This window comes from Dermacentor variabilis, chromosome 1 (assembly GCF_050947875.1).
Source record: "Dermacentor variabilis isolate Ectoservices chromosome 1, ASM5094787v1, whole genome shotgun sequence".
In the NCBI taxonomy this organism is placed as follows: domain Eukaryota; kingdom Metazoa; phylum Arthropoda; class Arachnida; order Ixodida; family Ixodidae; genus Dermacentor; species Dermacentor variabilis.
Genome location: NC_134568.1, coordinates 60,656,122 through 60,680,776, shown reverse-complemented (window position 1 = coordinate 60,680,776; position 24,655 = coordinate 60,656,122). Strand labels below are relative to the sequence as shown.

The 24,655-nt window shown below is 47.6% G+C and overlaps 1 protein-coding gene and 1 long non-coding RNA gene across 4 annotated transcripts in view; one reads left to right on the top strand and one right to left on the bottom strand.

Annotated features, from left to right (window-relative positions):
* The window catches only part of LOC142578490 (glyoxylate reductase/hydroxypyruvate reductase-like), a 132,050-nt gene that overhangs the window by 71,060 nt on the left and 36,335 nt on the right, over nt 1-24,655 (top strand). For 2 of the 3 annotated variants that reach the window (XM_075687883.1, XM_075687886.1), the window contains one exon: nt 16,351-16,610. The exons of the other annotated variant lie outside the window; for it this stretch is intronic. In XM_075687883.1, coding sequence (XP_075543998.1) covers nt 16,351-16,550 — 200 coding nt within the window. In that variant the 3' untranslated portion in view covers nt 16,551-16,610. Of the gene's footprint in view, nt 1-16,350; nt 16,611-24,655 lie in introns of those variants that run through there. 3 annotated transcript variants of the gene reach the window in all.
* LOC142578531 (uncharacterized) overlaps nt 20,087-24,655 on the bottom strand; it is a 76,704-nt gene continuing 72,135 nt past the window's right edge. The window contains exon 3 of the long non-coding RNA XR_012827215.1: nt 20,087-20,530. This is a non-coding gene — a long non-coding RNA (uncharacterized LOC142578531). The remainder of the gene's footprint in view (nt 20,531-24,655) is intronic.

The following is a 24,655-nucleotide window of genomic DNA, read 5'->3' as shown; positions in this document are numbered from 1 at the left end:
TCCCCGCAGCTCTTCGCATCCTCGAGAGTGGCGACGACGTCTGCGATGGAGTCGGCCGTGCAGCGGTAGCGCCTGAAGCCCGACTGTTGCTCTGGGAAGAATTGCAGCTGCGCTGCAATCCACTCCAATCGCGCCAGGGCCACCCTCTCCAGCACCTTGCAAGCAGCAGAGGTGAGGGAGACTGGCCTGTACGAAGACAGTGCTGTGGCGGGCTTCCGTAGCTTCTGGATCGGTGCTACCGCTGCTGCTCGCCAACTCTGGTATGTCGCCTGAGCTCCAGATGTCGTTGAAGCACTCCAGAAGCCGTTGCCGACCGGCATCCTCCAGATTCCGCAGCATCTGGAAAGTGATGCCATCAGCTCCAGGCGTGCTCCGGCGCTTGGTCCTGCTGAGCGCTGCTTCCAGCTCGTGTATCCGAATGGGCTCGCTACACAGCTCCTGGATCTGTGCAGCCACCCATCCTGGATGATGGCAGGAGGCAGGATATTGCAGTGCAGCAGCCGGTGGTGGTGTGGCCAGCAGGGCAGGTATTCTGGCAGCAAACCGGTGCGCCAAGAGCTCGGCCAGGGCAGCGGTGCTGATTCCCAGGCGTACGGCAACTGTCAGCACCTGGCGTGTGGCTTGTGGAACCATCAGGAGGCACTTCAGCAGGCGCCACGCACGGGTACCATCCTGCTTTCGTCTTATGGAAGAGCAGACGCCCTCCCAGTTTTGGCGCCGGCGTCTCCGTGCGTGGCGTCTGCAGACGGCATCCACTCGACGGTACCTAGTCCAGGGTGTCTACCAACCTGGAAAACCAGGAATACCGGGAATTCTCAGGGAATTTGAATAGTCTGGAAAACTCAGGGAAATTTCAGGGAATTTGTGCTTCAATCAGGGAAAGTTAGCTGTAAACTTTATTGAAATTGAACGAAAGTCGTGTTAATGCTGGCTCCAGTAACAGAGGAATCTCAACGAATCGTCATTTCGCCATTGACGCCGTGTCATCGGCACGATGTATCGCCAAGGTATTAACGCCCGATTTTTCGGACATGCCCGATAATTCGCATGGCATTGCGGCACCACCACGTACTCCATATAGTCAATGTATATTGTCCTGACTGCAGGTCTGAAATGGTGTTAATCACAGCCGCCGCCACCGCCGCCATTTTGATTATCTCGCCGCCTCGAACCGGCACTCTCGCACGCAGATCCGCTGGCAGCCGTAGGCACCACAGCGGCAACGTTAGGCCTAGCTGCTTCTGCGTTCGCTATTAAGCTTCTTGCCTTGCGGTGCCGTGTTTTTCATTGAAAGAATTCGCCGCTGTCAGCAATGGCACCGACTCCGCCTTTGTAATCCTCGCGATTGTCTTCGAAGCTCGCAGAGCACAGCGCGTTGCGTAATGCCAGTGTCCGAAAGTTAGCTTCGCCTCAGTACAGCAATGCTAAGCGGTGAAGCATAACAAGCGTGGGAAGGGGCAATTGTCACGGGATACAGCATGTATTTTATACACGCGTGCACCCCCGTCTCCTGTCACAGTACGAGCACCGATATGCCTAATAAGTGTACTGGCAGGCCTTCAGAGCTTTTTCGGACGTGCCTGTGGCAATTTTAGCTCTTAAGGGCAGTTAAAGACATGCATTCATTTTTTTCGAACTGCCCGATTTTTCGGATGTCTTTGCGGCCCCTAGGGAGTCCAAAAAATCGGACGTTGACTGTACAACTGACCAAGAGAATGCTTCAAATCATCCATGGGGTAAAAGCATGGGGGAAGGAGGTTGAGAAAAGAAAGGACCGGCGCAGTGAAGAATTAACGGGAAAAGAAGCGTGCCGCCGCCGCTTTGAAGGAGCTTGAGCTGAAAAAAACAGTGTTGGCTGACGGTGAGATGCAGGTGTCCCTCATCCAAACTAAAACAAACTCTTTAAAGCAGTGAAATGCAACACTAAGATGTTGTGTACGGGCTGAGAGTATGCCTGGACAGTTGAGGTTGACTTCCAGCTGCTGAGAGAGAATCTTAGTTGTGACAAAGTTCAGGCCTTATACCGATGAGCTTGCTATCAGTTAATAAAAATAGCTCATATTCAGAAATATTTCCTTATTTATGCATTTCATTATCATCCGTATTTGAAAATGTGCGACTTAATTTGGAATGGGTTTTACCATTTTTTAGGTGTACATTTTACTAACACCTTCCTTCTGTTTCTTTTCAAATAAAATAGATATTACTCCTTACTATTCAGACTGGATTAAGTCATTTTTTTTGTTTTTGTTTCAACATGCTTACTAGAGAGTGACAGCATCGGGCAACACTGTGTCAGCCTGTCTTGACATAATACAAAGTTCTGGCTCGTTTAGGAAATTTTGCAACGGTGCTCAGGGAAAACCTGGAAAACTCAGGGAATTTGGAAATGTCAACTTGGTAGACACCCTGTAGTCCAAAGCTCCGGCCGGGCAGTGCGCAGTGCCTGGCGCTCTGCTCGGCGCCGTTCTGCTCGCAGGGCCAGGTGCCTCAGATCCGGAACCGGCTGAGTTCACTCATTCCCATAGCCAAGGCGTTCAACGCAGTACCTAATCTCTCGCACTCCTTCTATGCCGACGACATTACACTGTGGACAACCACAGCAAATGCCGGATCCACAGAACAAACATTGCAGCCCGGTGCCCACCTGGTGGCAGCGCATGCTGCAACCGTCAGCCTGGCCTGCTCCCCTACCAAATCCGAGTTATTCTTCGACCACCTAGATGTAGGACGGACCTAGGCCCCCACCTCCAATAAAACTCACGTTGGACGGCACCCCCATCCCACAAGTGGAAAAGGTCCGAATCCTAGGCATCCTACTCCAGAGCAACGGCAAGGACACGGCCACGATAACCAAACTCGCAAACACCGTCCATCAGACCATACGGCTCATACGACGAATTGCCAACCGACACAGGGGCATGAGAGAACATGACCTCCGTCGCCTAGTTCAAGCATTTGTCGTCAGCCGCATAGTATACTCTCTCCCATAGATCTTCCTCACGAGAGCACAAGAAGAGAAAATCAACGCCCTGATTCGCCAGGCATACAAGACCGCCCTCAACCTCCCTCGACACACCTCCAACGAACAGCGCTTACTCATGGGCATACATAACACACTAGCCGAGCTTACAGAAGCTCACCGGACGGCACAACTTGAACGTCTCTCCTCTACCCCTACAAGCCGCAACATTATTAAGAACCTAGGTCTTAACCCAACCAATACTCTCCGACCTACATACCCCACCCCCGGGGGCACCCAAAAGCTTCTAACAGCGCATCCACTCCCAAAAAACATGCACCCAGTCCACCACCAAGCTCGACGCGCAGCAAGAGCCCAGGCACTACACAAGCGTTACAACCAACACACGGAGGCACTCTACGTAGATGCCGCGGCATACACCACTCAGCCAGCCTTTGCCATTTGCGCAATCGGCAACAATCTTTCACTTAATTCTAGCAGCCGTATCGGTCCTAACGCACACCTCGCTAAAAGGAAGCTGCAATTGCCCTTGCGATCTCCTCAACCACTGCCACACTCATATTTAGTGACTCAAAAACCACGATCAGAAACTTTGCGAAAGGGCGGATGCATGCCGTCGCCCATAAAATTCTCAACTCCTCTCAGCCCCCCACTAGGCCCATTCAACTCATATGAGTCCGCTTATGGTCCTCGTATGGGTACATCGCTCGAGCGTACGTCAACCGAGCAGGGCAAGCCGCCGAGCCAGGGAGCGCCCGTGACCGAATGGTCACATACCACGAAATTTCACTCCACTATACAGAGAGCAACGACTCCACTATTCTCCGCCTCACAAATCACTCACTAAATTAGAGCAGGTGACGTGGCGCCAGCACTTCTCTATTTCCCGCCCTTTCAGCGCTAATGCACCCAGGGATGTTCTCTCCAGAGCGTACCTTATGCGGAGCCCCAAGAGCTGATTTCCATCACGTACTATACATATGCTCTGAGTTCCAGCTGCCATCAGAATGGCAACTCACTGACCTCGAGCGATGGGAGGTCGCGGTGTCCAGCTCCGACCCAGCTGTCCAAAAGCAGCTGGTGGGCTGGGCTTCGGAAGTCGCCGGACGTCACCGACTGCCGGCCACTTCACGAGACCAAGGGCCAACCCAGGAATAGCTTAAGATATGGCTCAATATTTATTAAAGTTTATCACCACCACCACCTGTCTCGCAGCTTCACTAGCGTGGCAGTCCCGCAGCTAATTCCTTCCCATAATTCCTAATGCGACGATCCTGCCTTTACATGCTCCGCGAGAGTCGACTCGCGCCCGTAAATCTACCCCCCCTGGCGCATTAATGCTATGCGCCTTCCTAGCGCATTACCGCTGTTTACATAAATGCGATGTGCTAGAAATGCGGTGCGATGCGACACTGTCGCATTCATGTATTCACGGCTCGTGAGTCCATGTTTACCCGAACACTTTTCATATCTTTTTTCAAACAAATCTGAGCAACTTTTAGAAAAGGAGGGCCGGTCGTTCTCTGCCAGTGTCTCGTGCATGGCATTAACGCGATCGCGGTCACGCGCCCTCAAAGAAATGTGAAAGCTCGCCTTCAAACGAGGAAATTACTGACAATGTAACGTCCTCAGCGGCTGTCTAGGCCGGAAGATACGGCTGATGAAGAGCAGATGACTCAGACTTGTGATGGATCAATTACTGGATCAGTGACAGTGAGTGCGGAGCCTTTCGAGACTCGAGAAAATGGGGCGCCTAGGGTTGAAGTGGAAGATGCACTGCTTAGTCCCGCATCCTTTTGATGTTAGGGTTGAACGAAAGGCGCTTATCGCGGCACAGAAAAGTGACCCTTCGCTAATTGGGCTGCAGGCTAATGTAAATGAAGGAGTGGCCCGAACGAAATGTAGAACGTGATGTTAACATCTCCTTCTACACTAGGCCAGGTCTCAAGTACCGGAAATATCAGGATTTCAAGGGTCGGACATACAACCAACTACTCGTGCCAGAAAAGTACCGACCACAGCTTTTAGAGTTAGCGCATGGGAATGTTTGGGTGGGTCACTTCGGTATCCAGAAGACAAAGACTAGGCTAGCGCAAGATTTATATTGGCCAGGATGCTGAAAAGAGGTTGAAACACTTGTTCGGTCATGCGACGCGTGTCAGCAAGTTGGTAAACCCAATGACAAGTGATAGAATTTTACTCGGAGCGAGAAGGGCAAAATATAAATTTTCTTCGATCGCCTCAGCTGTGTCTTGCCTGTCCAAATGACTTAAGAATTGCTTTGTAATCTATTCTTGAGCTGTTTATTCTCTTTGAATGTGTCTTCCTTGAGAGCACTATTTGGGGAGGTCTGTATTGGCTCTTTATCGGGTGCGTGTTTCGTGTTTAGTACAATAACCGGAATTGGGGGGTGCTGTTGAGAGCACAGAGGGGGTTAGAGCGTTTCTTTTCATGGAGTTTGGTCTGGCGTTGTGGAGAGCATTGGGAGGGTGCCCACTTTCACCGAAGTGATTGGCATTGATTTTCGGTCATTCCGTGAGCTTTCTCAGATCCAAGCAAAGACCAGCGGATGAAAGGGCGGCAAAGCCATTTCCTTGGCCCCATCAAGGACGTCACTCAATCAGCACATCGCATACGTCGAGCCGCGTCGAACAGCTCGACGTCTGGATCTATTACCTGGCGGCGGGGGTGCTGTTGTGGCATACTACGAGCACCACGCGGCAATCACGAGGCGACGGGAGCGGCCATACTACATGCACCACGTGGCTACCACGAGGCGACGGGAGCTCCCACTTCTCCGCGACGAATCAAAAATTCGACACGGGAGGCAACTTCAAGAAGCGCCCAGCCATCTCCGCGACGAATCAAGAATTCGACGCGGGCGATGTCATCACCCTGCCCCGCCTGGTTCCTGCCAGCGAGAACTCGCCCAAACTGGTTTCTGCCTACGACGGGTCGCCAAAGGGATTTAAGGGAGAATTGGCCCATTGTGAGAGGAGAGAGTCGCTTCCAGCCGCCCAGTTGGTCTGATGCGATCTTACTGCTACCTGTACGCTATCATCCACTATCTGTAAATATTGTATGAAGTTTTTCGTTTCTTCTTCGTCTACGGAACGAGTCCGTCTATCGTCCTTCACCCCGAAGTCACAACACTATTCGCTTGGGAGCGCTTGAGTAGCGGCGGGCGAGCGCGTATATATTTCATATTTTGGATGTGTCGCGCGCCGTTGTTTTTTCTCGGAAAAACCGAGTCAAAGCTGAGCACTAAACAAAAGCTTGATTCGGAGGTTATTTGAGGTGCCCTACAACTTTGTAATTGATATCTTTGCCATTCAAGCAATAATTAAGAAGTTCACTAATTTAATGTAATTAGGTAATACTTCATAATGAAAAAAATACTGGCCGTAAGTACATATGACTACGGCTACTTTGCAGTCGGTACGATTTCTCTAGAGCTCTTGGGTATCTTAAAAATCTTGGTCCAAGTTAGCTGGGACACCCTGTATATATGGACAAAGATGGACTACATTGTATTCTAAAGAAGCCAAAGGCTGAGCTTATACTGACCCACAACGACCCAAATACGAAAAAAAAAGATACTGCGATCTGTGACGTCACAATGACGTACCGGTGCTGAGGTAAAGGCGCGAGATTCAGTCAAATTTTACCGTCATTTTACCCTCCAACATACAAAGAATTGCCGCTAAATTAAACGAAGATAGAGTTGTGAAAAATGCTTTATCAATTTAAACTGATTTAATGTTTCTTTTGATGTCCCTTTAAACACCATAAGTAGTGATTTTTTTTTTCAATAACTGCACCAAACTTCTTGCGAATTGTTACAAATATGAACTACACATTCCCCACTGTCGCTCAATATCTTGCTCGTATAGACGTCGATCAGTCGCTTTCTTCTTTTTATTGTTATTACCCGTCATGGTGGCTTAATTAGTGGCTGTGGCGTTGCACGGCTAAGTACGAGGTCCCGGGATGAAATCCCGGCCACAGTGTTCGCATTTGAGTGCGAATTGCAAAAACGTCCGTGTACTTAGACTTAGGTGCACGTTAAAGAAGCCCGCTGCAGCTGGCCCAAATTTCCGGAGTCGCCCACTACGCCGTACCTCATAATCAGATCGTGGTTCAGGCACGTGAAACCCTACAAATTTTCTTAATTTTTTTTTACGGCGTGCTTCGTAATGGGATCGTGGTACTGGCAAGTAAAACACCAGAATTTTTTTGTCTTATTAGTATATTAGAAAGCTTGTTCTAGCGAGCATTTGTCACGTGCCACTACGCAGCCACACTTTCTTTATTCATTAGTATCGCAAGTTGATATTTTTGAAAAAGTGAATCGCACCTTCGCGTGGCAACACTGCTTCAAAAGCGGCACAAGGGAGAAGGCCGACTGCGTCGCATGATTGAAGCAAAGGTTGTTTGAAAAACTGGAGAAATTCGTTTATGACGTCCTACATTTTTCCAGCATTCACATAAAGGCAAACAGAAGAAAGAATATTGTTTCGAGCCCGGTTTGAATCGCCCAGCAAGCAACGAGAGGTGGGCCAAAAAACGCAACATGGAAGAAATGGAAATATATATATATATATATATATATATATATATATATATATATATATATATATATATATATATATATATATATATATATATATATATAAACTTTAGAAAAATAAACAGCTTTTACAAAAACCTCTTTCGAAGGACAAGTATCTAAATTTTAAAAGTACTGACGAGAGACATGGATATAAAATTTGTGCAAGTAAGTTTACCGACAGCTGCAAGTGCGAGTACGTTGATGAATATGAGAAATTGGATATTTGAACGTGGCATTTCAATGTACTACGCGAACCTACACGAAGGAAGTGCACTATATTTAGGCTCCGCACTACGGACCTTCTTGTAGCATGCACATATATGCGCCCATACACTAGTGGCAATAATAGCGTATTTGCACTTGTGAATATAACTTGTTCTCCCATAATTGCCATCCTGAAAAAGCATCTCGCATATTCGGATTCACGATTCGAATGTAATAAATTCCTCAATTTCGCCCTTTGACGCTCAGTGGCATACATCAGCAACTAGCAGCGGTGGCGTTGAGGTAGAACACCCGCCTCGCGTGCAAAGAGGTCCGTGGTTCGAATCCCGGTGCTGCGCAATTTTTCACCGGATTAAAAAAAAATCCGCGTTTTGATAAAATTGCATAAACAGGCCTGGAGTGTGGCCTGATCCCGGTGACCAGAACCGGTAACACACTCCCTCACCAGAGCAGGATTGGCCACCCTGGTGCAGTACTTGGCCACAACCTCCTATATGAACACAACAATCAAACCCCGGCCCTCAGTCCCCAGCAGCTGTGAAGCAACTGACCACGGCGGCGGTCAGACCTGCGACGCACCAGAGGGTGCTAAGAATCACTGGCTCCGGACAGGCCGCCATTGGAATATGAACCTGGCAACGTTTAACGCTAGAACGTTATCTAGTGAGGCGAGTGTAGCAGTGCTATTGGAGGAATTAGAGGGCAGTAAATGGGATATAATAGGGCTCAGTGAAGTTAGGAGGCCGCAAGAAGCATATACAGTGCTAAATAGCGGGCACGTCCTGTGCTACCGGGGCTTAGCGGATAGAAGAGAACTAGGAGTCGGATTCCTGATTAATAAGAATATAGCTGGTAACATACAGGAATTCTATAGCATTAACGAGAGGGTGGCAGGTCTTGTTGTGAAACTTAATAAGAGGTACAAAATGAAGGTTGTACAGGTCTACGCCCCTACATCCAGTCATGATGGCCAGGAAGTCGAAAGCTTCTATGATCGGCGATGGGTAGAGTGAAAACAAAATACACGATACTGATGGGCGACTTCAATGGCAAGAAGCAGGCTGGAGACAAGTCAGTGGGGAAATATGGCATAGGCTCTAGGAATAGCAGACGAGAATTATTAGTAGAGTTTGCAGAACAGAATAATATGCGGATAATGAACACCTTTTTCCGCAAGCGGGTTAGTCGAAAGTGGACGTGGAGGAGCCCGAATGGTGAGACTAGAAATGAAATCGACTTCATACTCTGCGCGAACCCTGGCATCATACAAGATGTGGACGTGCTCACCAAGGTGCGCTGCAGTGACCATAGGATGGTAAGAACTCGAATTAGCCTAGACCTGAGGAGCGAACGGAAGAAACTGGTACGTAAGAAGCCGATCAATGAGTTAACGGTAAGAGGGAAAATAGAGGAATTCCAGATCAAGCTACAGAACAGGTATTCGGCTTTAACTCAGGAAGAGGACCTTAGTGTTGAAGCAATGAACGACAATCTTGTGGGCATCATTAAGGAGTGTGCAATAGAAGTCTGTGGTAACTCCGTTAGACAGGATACCAGTAAGCTATCGCAGGAGACGAAAGATCTGATCAGGAAACGCCAATGTATGAAAGCCTCTATCCCTACAGCTAGAATAACTGGCAAAACTTTCGAAGTTAATCAACAAGCGTAAGACAGCTGACATAAGGAAGTATAATATGGATAGAATTGAACATGCTCTCAGGAACGGAGGAAGCCTAAAAATGGTGAAGAAGAAACTAGGAATTGGCAAGAATCAGATGTATGCGTTAAGAGACAAAGCCGGCAATATCATTACTAATATGGATGAGATCGTTCAAGTGGCTGAGGAGTTCTATAGAGATTTATACAGCACCAGTGGCACCCACGACGATAATGGAAGATAGAATAGTCTAGAGGAATTTGACATCCCACAAGTAACGCCGGAAGAAGTAAAGAAAGCCTTGGGAGCTATGCAAAGGGGGAAGGCAGCTGGGGAGGATCAGGTAACAGCAGATTTGTTGAAGAATGGTGGGCAGATTGTTCAAGAAAAACTGGCCACCCTGTATACGCAATGCCTCATGACCTCGAGCGTACCGGCATCTTGGAAGAACGCTAACATAATCTTAATCCATAAGAAAGGGGACGCCAAAGACTTGAAAAATTATAGACCGATCAGCTTACTGTCCGTTGGCTACTGAGTATTTACTAAGGTAATCGCAAATAGAATCAGGAACACCTTAGACTTCTGTCAACCAAAGGACCAGGCAGGATTCCGTAAAGGCTACTCAACAATAGACCATATTCACACTATCAGGTGATAGAGAAATGTGCGGAATATAACCAACCCTTATATATAGCTTTCATTGATTACGAGAAAGCATTTGATTCAGTCGAAACCTCGGCAGTCATGGAGGCATTGCGGAATAAGGGTATAGACGAGCCGTATGTAAAAATACTGAACGATATCTATAGAGGCTCCCCAGCCACAGTAGTCCTCCATAAAGAAAGCAACAAAATCCCAATAAAGAAAGGCGTCAGGCAGGGAGATACGATCTCTCCAATGCTATTCACAGCGTGTTTACAGGAGGTATCCAGAGACCTGGATTGGGAAGAATTGGGGATAAGAGTTAATGGAGAATACCTTAGCAGCTTGCGATTCGCTGATGATATTGCCTTGCTTAGTAACTCAGGGGACCAACTGCAATGCATGTTCACTGACCTGGATAGGCAAAGCCGAAGGGTGGGTCTAAAAATTAATCTGCAGAAAACTAAAGTAATGTTTAACAGTCTCGGAAGAGAACAGCAGTTTACGATAGGCAGTGAGGCACTGGAAGTGGTAAGGGAATACATCTACTTAGGACAGGTAGTGACTGCGGATCCGGATCATGAGACTGAAATAATCAGAAGAATAAGAATGGGCTGGGGTGCGTTTGGCAGGCATTATCAGCTCATGAACAGCAGGTTGCCTTTATCCCTCAAGAGAAAAGTATAAACAGCTGTGTCTTACCAGTACTCACGTACGGGGCAGAAACCTGGAGGCTTACGAAAAGGGTTCTACTTAAATTGAGGACGACGCAACGAGCTATGGAAAGAAGAATGATAGGTGTAACTGTAAGGGATAAGAAAAGAGCAGATTGGGTGAGGGAAGAAACGCGAGTTACTGATATCTTAGTTGAAATCAAGAAAAAGAAGTGGGCATGGGCTGGACATTAATGAGGATGGAAGATAACCGATGGTCATTAAGGGTTACGGACTGGATTCCAAGGGAAGGGAAGCGTAGCAGATGGCGGCAGAAAGTTAGGTGGGCGGATGAGATTAAGAAGTTTGCAGGGACAACATGGCCACAATTAGTACATGACCGGGGTAGTTGGAGAAGTATGTGAGAGGCCTTTGCCCTGCAGTGGGCGTAATCAGGCTGCTGCTGATGATGATGATACACCACCGCGCTTATAAGTAGTGCGGGAAAAGCATGCTCTAAAAGCACCAAAATGCAGACGGGCATGCTTGTGCGGGAGGGCGCGGGCGCGAATCAGACAGGAAATGAGAGCGCCGTGCAAAGTTGCGACGTCGCAAGCTGCGGGGAAGTGCTGTCACAATAAAGAAACATTTAGGCAAAATTACGAGGTTTTACGTGACGAAACTGAAATCTAGCTGATTAATTATGGGACACGCCGTCGGGCTTGGGGCAATGAATCACGCCACTATATCACAGACTGGCAATTGTGAATGCGTAACTCCTTGGTCCAGTTTCTTTTTGTCATTCGCGTTTCATTGTGATGGGACATTCACATATGCCCCCGTAATAATTTTGCAGGTAAACCTTTAGTGTTGTTCTAGCAAAACTTCGCGGGCATCTGCCTGAAAACGCACGGCTGTGTGGCTTGATGTGCAGGGTCGTCCACTCTTAGTACGAACACGGCGCGGCGTGACCGGTTATGTATGTATGTATGTATGTATGTATGTATGTATGTATGTATGTATGTATGTATGTATGTATGTATGTATGTGTGTATGTATGTGTGATGTATGTATGTATGTATGTATGTATGTATGTATGTATGTATGTATGTATGTATGTATGTATGTATGTATGTATGTACATGGCAGGCAGGCAGGCAGGCAGGCAGGCAGGGTCGCCTTTGGAACGGGGCGGTGGGTTGCGCCACCAAGCTCTTGTTATTTTATTGCCTAATGTCCTACCCTCAAGAAGACCCCGCGATGAATTTTCATAACCAAAGTTTCTGAATCCCTATTGTGAACTTTGTTTTTGTACGCCCTCCGTTGTTTGTCGTTTCCCTACTTCCACCAATCTTCCAATCGCCTCTTCCTAATCGCTATTGCGGATATGTTTACTTTTCCCCTGCTCTCGCTGAACCGAAGTGCTTCAAGGAGACCAGAGGTGCCTAAATCGACCGCTGGGTAGATATCTTCACATTCTAATGCAATATGCTCCATCGTTTATCTATAGCTTTACCGCAGCAAACACATGCTACTTCTTCCTCCTTATATCTCGCTTTATAGGTGCGTGTCCTAAGGCATCCTGATCTCGCTTCGGAAAGTAATGAGCTGCCCTTTGAGTTATCATAAATTGTGTCTTTCCTGATTTTGTTTTTTTCCTCTTAAGTAGTTACTCACATGGCAGGTTTATTTTCGCTTGCCGCCACCCATGAGATTATGTCAGCCTCTCTGTCTTTCTGCTTGACGTTCTATCTTGCTGCGTTGCTCACGATACAGGCTGCATACTTGCTGGTAAGCTTCCTAGTTCTTTTCTTCCACTGTGAATCAATATTATTCCTGTACAAATACCTGAATCCTCTCCCAGCCCATTTACTTTCTTCCATATTCCTCAGTCGGTCTTCATAATTAATTTTACTGTGGGCTTCTCTCACTTCAAAATTGGTCCCGCCCATATCACCCTGCACAGCTTCATTTGTATTCTTCCCATAAGCGCCAATGCAAGGCGTCCCACTGACCTTTGGTTGCCATCGATTCCTGATTGTACCCCTGTCTTCAACAAAACAACCGCATTTACAAATGTAAATCGGCAAATGGCCGGGCTCCGCGGAGCGCCAGCGCACATGGCACGGCCGCGCATCGAAGCTAAGCGGCGCAGGCGCAGAGGGGCTTGTCGTCTGCTAAAGCGCGTAAGCGCGATGTACGTGCTTTGCTGTGAAGCACATTTAACTCTGCATACTTGTAGCGTCTGAGCGCCCCGCGACCGCGTTGCGGGAAAGTGCACTTCATTCACTCACTGCAGCGTGTTTTCTAGTTTCTGCGTACGAAAACTGCGCGGTGCTTCTTTTCACTGCCTCGATCCCAGTTAAATGTGTGTATTCTTGCAAACTTCTCAGGATTGGTTTGGTTTGGTTTATGGGGTTTGACGCCGCAAAGCGACTCCTCTGGCTTTGAGAGTAGCTGTAGAGGAGGGCTACGGATAATTTAGACCAACCGGGATTCTTTGGGTGCACTCAAATTGCGCAGTACACGGGCGTCCTTGAATTTCGAATCCATGGAAATTCGACGACAGTGACTGGGTTTGAATCCCGCGACCTTGGTCTCGATATCTCTTGGCTTTCTCCACACACACACACACACACACACACACACACACACACACACACACACACACACACACACACACACACACACACACACACACACACACACACACACACACACACACACACACACACGCACACGCACACACACACACCTCTAACCACTGAGCCCTGCCGCGGTGGCTCAGTGGTTAAGGCGCTCGGCTGTACTTTGCCGGGATACCCGATTTCGATGCCGGCAGCAGGGGCCGCGTTTCAGTGGAGGCAAAATGCAAGAATGCCCGTGGGGCTGCGCGATGCCACTTCCCATTAAAGAGCACAGGGTGATTTAAATTATCCGGAGCCCCTCGACAGCGTATTCATAGCCAGAGGGGCTTTGCGGCGTTAAACCCCATAAACCAAACCAAAACAGTCCTGAGAAGTTTGCTACAATACATGCATTTAATTGGGATCGTGACACTGAACAGACGAACCGCTCAATTGTACGCGCCGCAGTGAGTGAAGTGCGCTTTCCCGTAACGAGGTCGCGGCGTGCTCAGGCAACACAAGCATGCAGAGTTAATGTGCTTCACAGCAAAGCAAGCACAGCGCGCTCTCGCGCTCTAGCAGACGACACGAAGCCCCGCCTCCAAGCCTCTGTGTGCCTGCGCCGCTTAGCTTCAATGCACGGCCGCGCCGTGTTCGTACTAAGAGTGGACGACCCTGTACCTGCTGCTCTCCAACACTGCAGTCTTATGTTTGACGCGTACCGATATAAACCTAATTCCTAAATTTGAAGTCGTTTTTTTTAGGTGGCTCCTATCTAAATGTATGGCAATGAAAAAAAACGTTTTTCTAGGCAAGCACTGCACCAATTTTGATGAGATTTGTTACATTTGAAAGACAAAGAAAAATCTAATGAGTGCAGCACGGATCTTCGATTAAGGCCGTCAACGTTTTTCAAAAATGTTGAAAATTACATAATTGAAAATAAACAAAAAATGACAGCCATTCCACTCTGTGAAGATATAATGGCAGCACGACAGTCAAAGCTCTCAAACGAAAAGAAAAGCCATCCCATCTTCACAGAGTTGAATGGTTGCCCGGGCTCGCGATTGTCGTTTTCGTTCAGCATCGCGGTAACGTTCTTCGTCGGCGGTCGTTTCGCGCCGGCGCCGTTTACATTCACGTTGCTGTTCCCTCCGGCGCTCCTCGTACGCATGTTGTTCTTCGGGTGTACGAACTATACGCGTCCATCCCATCGATAACGCAGCTGTTTTTAGCGCCGATACCTCTTCTCCTTATATAATGCGATAACCTTGACGTCACGCTATTTTTCACGGCAAGCGTTCTAATGTGTTCCGCATTTGACACCTGTGCCACTGCACTGCACCCGTATGTGATCACACACGAAGTAAACAATGAAACCCATTGTGTATGGGTTTGTTAGAAATCGCCAAGTCCGCTTCTGTTGCCGGACGCCGAAAAAAACTACGGAAGGTTAGTCGTCATATACAGCTTTCGCTGTAAAAATCAAGAACACCTCAAATGTTAAGTTTACAGCTCTGTAACTCAGCAATAAAGAATGATATAATAATTCTGTAAACATCGCCTAATAATACATCTAAAAGCGGGCAAAATTGATTTTTTATAAACCGCTCTGAAATATATCCCGCTAATTTTGGAGTAGGATTCTTGCAAAACCTGCGTAAACATTGCAAAAGGTTCACGTAATCTGTAAGTTTGCTTATAAAATTTGTCCGCTTTAGATGCCTTAACAGGTGCAGTTGACACAACTGCGATGTCTGTTTTTGGTGCAGAGTTACATATTTGTAAACATTGTGCTTCAAATTTTAGAAACTTGCCAGTTTTCAGAAGTTTTCGTAAAAACTTTTGTGCTTTAAATAATTTGCTTCCCTCAGTCACTAGAATTGATCTTTCTCTCTCAAATGCAACAAACTTCATTCGAATCGGTCGAGCGGCTGTCTCATAAATCAATTTCTGCGTTTTACATGTACTCGTATAGACAAGTCGGACTTGGCCTCGAGCTAAAGCTACCCCTCAATTAGTAATAAGTACCTTTAAACTTTCCAAAGGCTAAACAGGATGCGAGTGTCCATGTTGATGCCCAGCCGGTACCCAAAGCTGTTTTTTCATACCGACCCACGCGACGCCATTCCGTGTTTCATGAAGCAATAACTCGAGTGTTGGCCTTCTTGCTTCTTGCCGGTGATTCAGCGCTGCATTATGCATCGCCTAAAGATGCGCGGCGCGCGCCGTCTGTGGTTCTGGAATGAAACTATATTGCCTTGACCTGATCGTGCGTGATATGCATTCCTGTTGTTATTAATATTTTTTTATTTTGTATCCAAGCGAGTGCGTCTGAAGTGACATGAACGCTGTTGGTTGCGCCGCGAACATGGTTGCGCTTACACGCACGGCTTATGCTGCGCCAGGCGACGCTCCTGGCGCAGCTTACTCGCTCGTTGTGCCTCACATGGGGTCCCTTTACCTTTGAGGCATACCAAGGACGTCGGAAGTGCTTGGCGGATGGAAGAGGAGAGTTGGTTGGAGGGGGAGGGAGGCAGTCATGTGGCCGGCACCACACGGTGTTGCCAGAGTTAAGATGAGTTTGAACAATTTAACATACAATAAAAAAACAAAAGAAGAAAACCAAAGGACTGAGTGAGGCAGACAAGGACGCCCCTGTACTAACAACTGAATTAGTTTTCGCGCATGCGGCTACGTATGATTATATAGTAGTGCAAGCGCTAAAAAAAAAAAACATGGCGTCCGCGTTTCGTATCTTTCACGAAAACTACTAATATATGTGCTGACACGTGCTCCCCTCAGATATTTCAGTGGCTTCCAGGATTTCTTGTTTTTGCTTGCTGCCGCTTTCTTGAAAAGGTTAACTTGACGTCCTCGTCTGTCTCCCTATAGACATTTGTGTTTTTCAATTCAGCTGTTCAAACTCATCTTTGTTATCCCCGCAGGGGCGTCTGCGTCAGCAGCTGTTTGGTGTGATGCGACACCATGGAAGCGAGCACATGGAGGCCGGATCCTCCCTCGTCTAGCTGTGCGCGGCTTAGCTGTGCCCAGGAAAAAGGTAATCCTGAGGGTTGAGCCGAAGCCGGGTGTTTGGGCCTTTATAGTCCCTCGGTGGAGGCAACACACCTCTTCGGCTTCCACGTAATGTAGACGGCGCTTCCGGACTGATTCAACCGGATAAAATCGGCAGTCGCATTTTCCTGTCCCCTTCCCCGATATCCGTCTTTCTCTCTTACTTTCAACCTTTACTGTCTTGGTTTGCTTTTCCTTTTCTTCCCAATTTCCTGGTGGCAAGGGTTAACACTGTGGGAATGGCCTCATTTGGTCAGGACCATTAGGTTATAGCGGTGATGTATGGCTAACGTCTGTAATACGTTCCCTAGTTGGACTCCGTGGTGGGTAGTCAACATAGCTGTCGAACATATTTTTCTTTTCGTGGACTCAAAATTCCCTCCTCGCAGAAACCATAGGCCACGGAAATGTGGCCGCACCGGAGCAATGAAAGAGTTACTTGCCATACAGAATGACTTCACAAAGTCTTTTTTTTTTTTGTCGTCACATCCGTAACATCGACGAAGATCCAGAACATATGTCGCCTTTCCCTATAGGTAATGCCGTCCTAAACTGCATCTGCAGCAGCTACAAAAAAAAAATGAATTCAGAATCCCTACTTATCAAGGTAGAAAACAAGGAGCAAAACAACAAAATCAGAAAACTAGAAATAACCGGTAAAAAATAAAGTTTCAGTAAGTGCACATCGTTCACTGAATAACTAGAGGTGTCCTATCTGACTCAGAACTGGTTAAGAGCACTGACGCTGAAGTAGAGGAGGCCTTACGAGATCAAGGAACACAATAATTATCCGAAGAGACAAGAAAATGAGGACAAAGAATGTGGTACTTTCTTTTGTTAGCACAATACTTCTAACGACAGTCCCAAGCTGTATACCTATATACTTTCGTGTCAGGTGAAGGTATTGGCAATTAATAGGTATAGGTTACATACCCAACATTCGTAGGTGCTCCCGATGCCAGAGGTACGGGTACAGGTCTTAGTCATGCCGTGGAAATACAACTTGCAAACAAGGCGGCCTCGGTGATCACGATGATGAAGAATACACAAACCCTTTGCGATGTGTTAACTGCAAAGGTCCACGCGCAGCGTATTGCGGAAATTGTCTTGAGTAGAAAAAGACAATATTTATACTAAAAAAAGAAAACATTCCCTATCACGAAAACAGATAGCATTCGCCCAAAAGGGCACCCACGTTCGGGCGCCGCAGAGAGGCCAGGCACCGCCAATGGTCTCTGTGGGCACACAGGTTCCGTTCCAGGGCCTGGTAGCCGCAGTCTACCCTTCAAAGAAAGACACGGGAGAGGCAGAGGGCCTCCTCGCACGGAGGCCCGCAAGTCTCGACCAGTGCTGCACCAGCGCCAGCGTGATACAGAGGCAAAGCAGGCTTCAATTACCGCGTAGAGTAGCCAACCTCTGGCTAAGAGGCCATCAGCCTCGCACAGCACCGACAGTGAAAAGCACCTTGTGGTGCTGAATATATGGTAGTATATCCGTTGGGCCCTCAAGTGCGTGGGAGAGCCTGCTTGATTTATGAGCCCGGCCAGACATCCAGTTGTAGCTCCCTGCAGAGGAGGAGAAGGGGGTCAAAACCCAGTTTTGACTCCCAAGAAGGGTACATCAAATGTACAATAGTCGTCGCCTTCTAGTTAATGAACAAGTCACCCTAAAATAATCATTTATTTTGCACAACATATTGATATCATGGCGTGTATCACACACTGGAACTGCAGAGGTCTGGTACGCAGCTTAGGCGACATATGGTGAGGCTTATGCAGTGCTGACTAACGGCCATGTTCTCTGCTATAGAGCTCTCCCAGATAAGAAGCAATACGGGGTAGGATTCCTAATTCATAAGGACATAGCGGGCAACATTGACGGATTCTACAGCATAAATGCGAGGGCAGCAGTAGTCGTAATCAAACTTAATAAGAGGTATATTTTAAAGGTAGTACAAGCCTACAATCCCACATCCAGTCATGATGATGATGAAGTAGGTCAGTCTTATGAAGATGTTGAATTAGCGATGAGAAAAGTGCAAACTCAGTATTCTGTAGTAATGGGCGACTTCAATGAAAAAGGGGGGAAAGGCTGGTGAACAAGCAATTGGCAATTACGGCGTCGATTCTAGGAAGGCTAGAGGAGAGATGCTGGTAGAATTCGCGGAAAGGAATAAGCTACGAATAATGAACACTTTCTTCAGGAAGCGTAGCAACAGAATGTGGACCTGGAAAAGCCCCAATGGTGAAAGAAGGAATCAAATAGATATCATACTTTCTGCCGATCCCAGCAGTGCAGATCGCCGCATGTTGAAGTGTTAAGTGCAGTGATCATAGGTTGGTGAGGGCTAGGATTTACCGCAGCTTGAAGAGAGAATAAAATTAGTCCGGGAGAAACAGGCCAACCTAGACGTAAGCAGTAAGAGTAAAAGTAGGCCAGTTCAGACTGCTACTTGCAAACAAATATGCAGCCTTAGGTAAAGAGAGAGATGATGACATAGAGGTAATGAATGAAACCCTAACTAGGCTGTCTTCAGAGGCAGCAATTGAAGTGGGAGGTAAGGCACCAAGGCAACCACAAGCTCTCCCAAGTAACTGGGTACCTAATAAAGAAACGACAAAGAATGAAAGTGCCCAACTCAAGAGATAAGATCGAATTCGCGGAACTGTCAAAACTGATCAACGAGGAGAAAATAAGGGATATTCAAAATTTTTCTTTGGGAAAGATTGACGAAGCCGTAAAAAATGGGAGCAGCATGAAACCAGTGAGAACGAAACTTTGCATAGGACAAACCAAGATGTATGCATTGGAAAATAAGCAGGGTAATATACCATCAGCAATTTAGAAGGTATAGTAAAAGCAAAGGAATAATTCTATACTGACCTGTACAGTACGCAGAGGAGCCATGATACCTCCATTCGAAGCAGTAATGAACAGGTTGCAGAGACTACTTCTATAAGTAGCGATGAGGTTGGAAGGGCTTTGAAAGGCATGAAACGGGGAAAAGCGGCAGTAGAAGATGGAATAACAGTCGATTTAATCAAAGATGGAGGAGACAATGCTTGAAAAACTGGCGGCTCTCTATTCGAATTGTCTATCGACTTCAAGGGTCCCATAGAACTAGAAGAATGCAAGAATTATACTAATCTAAAAAAAGAGAGACGTTAAAGAAATGAAAAATTATAGGCACATTAGCTTACTCTGTTATGTTTGGGATAGGGCATGAAATAGATAGTAGCTGGCCCATGCCGTCGTCCAACTTATCCACGCTGAGGACGTTGTTGAAGGGAGAGACTTGTTCTCATCGAAAACGAGGAATATGGGGATTTATTTAGAGTATCTAGATGAGACCGTTATAGTTCATCAGTTTAACATGACTGGAAGAGGAATGCATACTGAGGAGCCGCCAACGGCTCCTCAAATACACTCTGTCCTCCCTAGATCCCTAGGTGAGGGAAAACGGCAGTTCGCCGATCAATTCGGAGCGTCTAAAATCATCGTAGCCGATCCGCCTTTGTAGGATAAGGTGTGAGCACTCACTTCTGCACAGGTTGCACCGACCACACCAAGGTGAAAGGGTGCTCGCAGACGTGGTGCTTGACCCGAGCAGTCGCCTCTTCATCCCAGTGTTAACGCCGCAGACAATGGCCGCCGCGTCTGTCCATGACTTCAAAGCCCAGTGAGACGGCCGCAAGACATTTCTCCCAGGATTTCCACCGCTTCAACCAAGCCGTGACGGCGACGGCGAATCCACCAACACTACTTGGTCCACCGACCGCGTTTAGTCATAGCGGCGCCGAGGGGCTGTTGATGCGGCACATCGTCGCCTCTACAAAGCGAGTTGCCGCAGCAGGCGAGGAAGGGTTCCAAGGTCGCTTCTGGGAAGGTCGCTACCACCGCACCAGCAGCTGGCTGAGAAAATTTTGTAGGTCGGTACCCTTGCAGGCCGTTCGTTACAGCTCCTCCATGGCCTGGAAAAACTCGACTGGCCAGTGCTGATAACCGCTGGGCAGGAAGAGAATGACTGGTGGCAAGGGGGGATGCCTTGGTTTCCTGCGACCAGATGTGATATGATGACACCGCCCCAAAACATCCAACAAGGAGAGGCAACTGCAAAGCGAACCTCACAACATGGCTCTGCGCCGAGATGACGTATCTTGGATCTCATTTTAGACCCGCTATGCTTCAAAGAAAACATAAGTGCATGTACAAAAAATGCTGCATTTCGCTACGACAATTTTTGAAACAATTTCGTGCTCACAAATTGAGGAATCATGTATGGAGTCCTGCTAAATGAGAGGGGATCTTCTTGGCTTAACAAAATTAACAATAACAACCCCAAAATTTAGGCGGGATCCTTAAACGCAGAATTCAAATTAGCCTGCTCAAACCATCAGCATTGCTATGCAACTTTCCCTTCTTATATCTAACGGAGAAGTTGTACTCTTGGAGAGTGAGGCTCCATCGGAGCAAGCGGCCATTTTTGTGTGACATTTGATTGAGCCACGTCAGAGGACAGTGGTCGGTCTCGAAGATGAACCTCGCTCCGTACAAGTAACACGACAACTTCTGGGCGGCCCAAACTAAACAAGCACATTCCTTCTCGGAAGCGCTGTAGGCTTCCTCTCTTACAGTTAGCTGAAGGGCTGGCATAGAGGATAGGATGTTCCTCATTATCGTCGCCGACCTGACTAAGCACCACGCCCATACCTCTGTCGCTTGCGTCGCACTGAACTATGAATTTCCTTGTGTAGTCTGGCGCGCGAAGCACAGGACGAGAAACCAATAGCGTTTTGAAACCTTGGAAAGCGTTCTCTTTGTCCTTACCCCAGTGCACGTTACTCGGTGCTCCCTTTCGGAAGGCGTATGTTAAATTACTTGCCATTTGCGAGTAATTCTGAATGTACCGTGTATAGTACCCCACAAGTCCCAAAAATGAACGAATGTCTGTTTTCTTGCGCGGCTGGGAAAAATCTCCAATCGTAGCTATTTTCAGCTCCGCCGGCCGTCTCGTGCCCTGACCGACAACACGCCCCAGATAAGTAACCTGCGAACAGTCAAGCCTACACTTTTCCGCATTCATCGTTAAGCCGGCTTCCCTCAACCGTTAGAAAACCTGTTTTAGGTGCGATACGTGCTGTTCCAGCTGTCGGAAAAAAATGCTACATCATCAAGATATGGCAAGGCGAACTCCTGCAAGTCCTTTAGGACAATATACATTAACTTTGAGACTCTAAGCGGCGCGTTCTTCAGCCCGAAGCTGAGGACGAGAGGGCGAAAAGTGCCTACAGGTGAGATAAATGAGGCATAGCGGCTGGCACTTTCTGAAAGGGGAACTTGCCAGTATCCCCGCAGGAGATCTATAGTTGAAATATATTTAGCAGCGCTAACTCTTTCAATTCGTTCCTCAATGTTGGGTATCGGGTACAGCTGATCCCTACTGATGGCATTTACCTTCCTGTAATCAATACACGGACGAGGGTTCTTGTTAGGGGTTTCTACCAGTATTAGCGGTGACGTGTAGTCACTCTCAGCGGGCTCAATAACTCCCAACTCTAGCATTCGCTGTATCTCTGCCTCCATAATTTCTCTCTGTCTTGGACATAGAGTTTCTCACTACATTACCTAGAGGGAAATCTGGCGCTGCTGCGCTGTGGTATGCATGGGAATGCCGGTATATTGTGGATTCGGATTGGCATCGTTTTCGTAGAGGCAGGACACCTTGAAGACGCGCTTGGCAAGTACAGTTCCGTCTGTCACAATGATTCATTTTCTACTAGAACAGCACGTGAAAAGCTGTTTTATCATTATTATTACGCAAAAACATGTTTTGTTTAACTATGAAAACTTGTTATTGTGTGTACGATTACATGTTACGTAAAAAGTATCAGCGGGCCGCTAAAGTTGGAGGACAGACGACAAGGATCGCGCTCGCTTTGAAACAGTTGGTCGTCTGTTCTTGCTTTTCTTCGCTTGGTCATGCATTGTGGGTGAGTAAAGATGTAATATGCGTGAACGGAAACATTTTATGAAGATTTTACTTTGAGAACGCGTTATTTGCGTAGCCATATCCACGTTTTAGACGAAGCCTCTTACAACACCAGCCAACACGAGCCTCGCAGACACATATACCGTCATTCCCATGACGGCACGGTGCCCCCTTAAGAAACTCCCATAGACGGTGGCGCCAGATTACCCTCTAGGTGTTATAGTGAGAAACTCTATGGTCTTGGAGACACCCTGTAAGGCTTTGATCTTACGGGTTCGGTTGATGTCAGCTATATTTCATGCGTTATTAGTTTGGTTCTACCTGGCCGATCGCTGAATCTGTCGAGATATTCCCCCAACACCCCTTTTAGCTCATTTAGCTGCTCGGGTTAAGAGCGTGCGACCTTACCGAAAGTTCTACTACTTCTTCTAGGCTGATTTCAGAGTTGGAGGTTGCCTTATACTCATTAAATTTGGTACTAGTGTCATCCTGCTCTTTGATGGTACAGTTAACGACTCCGCTCCGCTCTACGCACGGCTTCATCATATTGCAGTAGTATATCCGTACCTCCTTCCTGCGACCGGGCATTTTCAGAGCATAGTTGGTATCTGAAAGTTTGTGCAACACTTTAACGGGCCCGTCCCAGAGAACTTCAATCTTGTTCTTTCTTGAAGGTTTGAGGATCATTACCTGGTCTCCGGCGTTAAACGTACGAAACATCGCATTCTTGTCGTAACAGAACTTGGCGTTCTTTTGAGCTACTCCCATGTTCTTTTCGACTAGTTCTTGGGTTGCGCTTAGCCGTTCCAGCAGATTTAGCACGTATTCTACCACTGTTGACTCTCTCCTCTTTCCTCCCACATCTCTCCTAACATTCCCAGTGGAGAACGGAGTGTCCTTCCATACACTAGTTCTGCTGGCGAGATCCCTGTAGCCTCATGAGGAACCGTTCGCAATGCAAACAAAGGGGCTTGAAGATAATTCCCCCAATCCTCCTTGTGTTCGTAACAGAGCGCCCGCAAAACTCGCTTAAGCACTGAATGCCACCTCTCTACACTATGTGACTGGGGGTGATAGACGGAACTGTGTACGAACTTTAACCCTCACTTTTGTAAGAATGTGGAAGTCAGTGCGCTGGTGAATACTGACCCTTGATCCGCCTGGATTTCGGCTGGAAACCCAACTAGTGCAAATATTGTCAAAAGCGCGTCTACTACTTCGGTGGAGCTGAGCTCTCTCGGAGGGATTACTTCTGTAAAATTTGTAGCCGGAGACAGCATGGTAAACAAGTACCTGTAACCCCACTTTGTCTTTGATAGAGGCCCTACCGTGTCTATCACAAGTCGTCTGAAAGGTTCTGTTATTAGGAGCACTACCATTAGCGGAGCTCTCAGTGTTTCCCTTGGTTTACCCGAGCGCTGGCAGGCGTCGCATGGTATTACAAAGTTTTCTACGTCTTTGAAACAGGCAGGCCAGTAGTATTCCATAAGCAATCTTTCCTTTGATTTGTTTATTCTTAGGTGGCCGGACCACCCATTTCCATGACAGAGACTGAAAAGGTCCTCCCTGTACTTAGTAGGTACGACTAACTTATCTAGAAGCCTGCCCTTTCGGTCTCTGTAGCGCCGATACAACAATCCTCCTCTCTCTTGTATCGTCACGTTGCGCCTATGTCCCGTTCTTCTTTCTCTCTGTCTCGTTCTTCTCTTTTCCTAAAAGGTTGTGTTAAGAACGGCCCACTGAGGTGCAAGTTTTGCCAGCCAGGTGCGAGAGCGGCGTCGACTTGGAACGCCACCGCAACCCTCTAGCCACACGGCGTCACTAAGTATACTGTGTCCGCAGGACAATGCGCCACGTCCGCCACTCTGCGTCGCGGGATTGCCGAGATGAATTGGACGAACCAGTCTTTGTGACGGAACACGCCACCGCCGACCCGGTCTGTGGTGAACAAGGGAGTCCCCGAGGGAACGTAGTTCGAGGCCCCTTCCCACGCACCGTTCTTGACGTTAGCCCCGAGCTCTGCGAAGACCGTCTGACCTCGGTTGGGGACCGTGAACCTGTGCTGAAGGGTGTGTGTGTAAGCCCTCCCGCAGAGAGGCGGCTCGTCTACTGGTCGAACGTTTCCCTCACTTTCGGATCGTGGGAGGACCGAGTGTTTATAAACCGCTGTTGTGCGGCTGCTCAGTGGA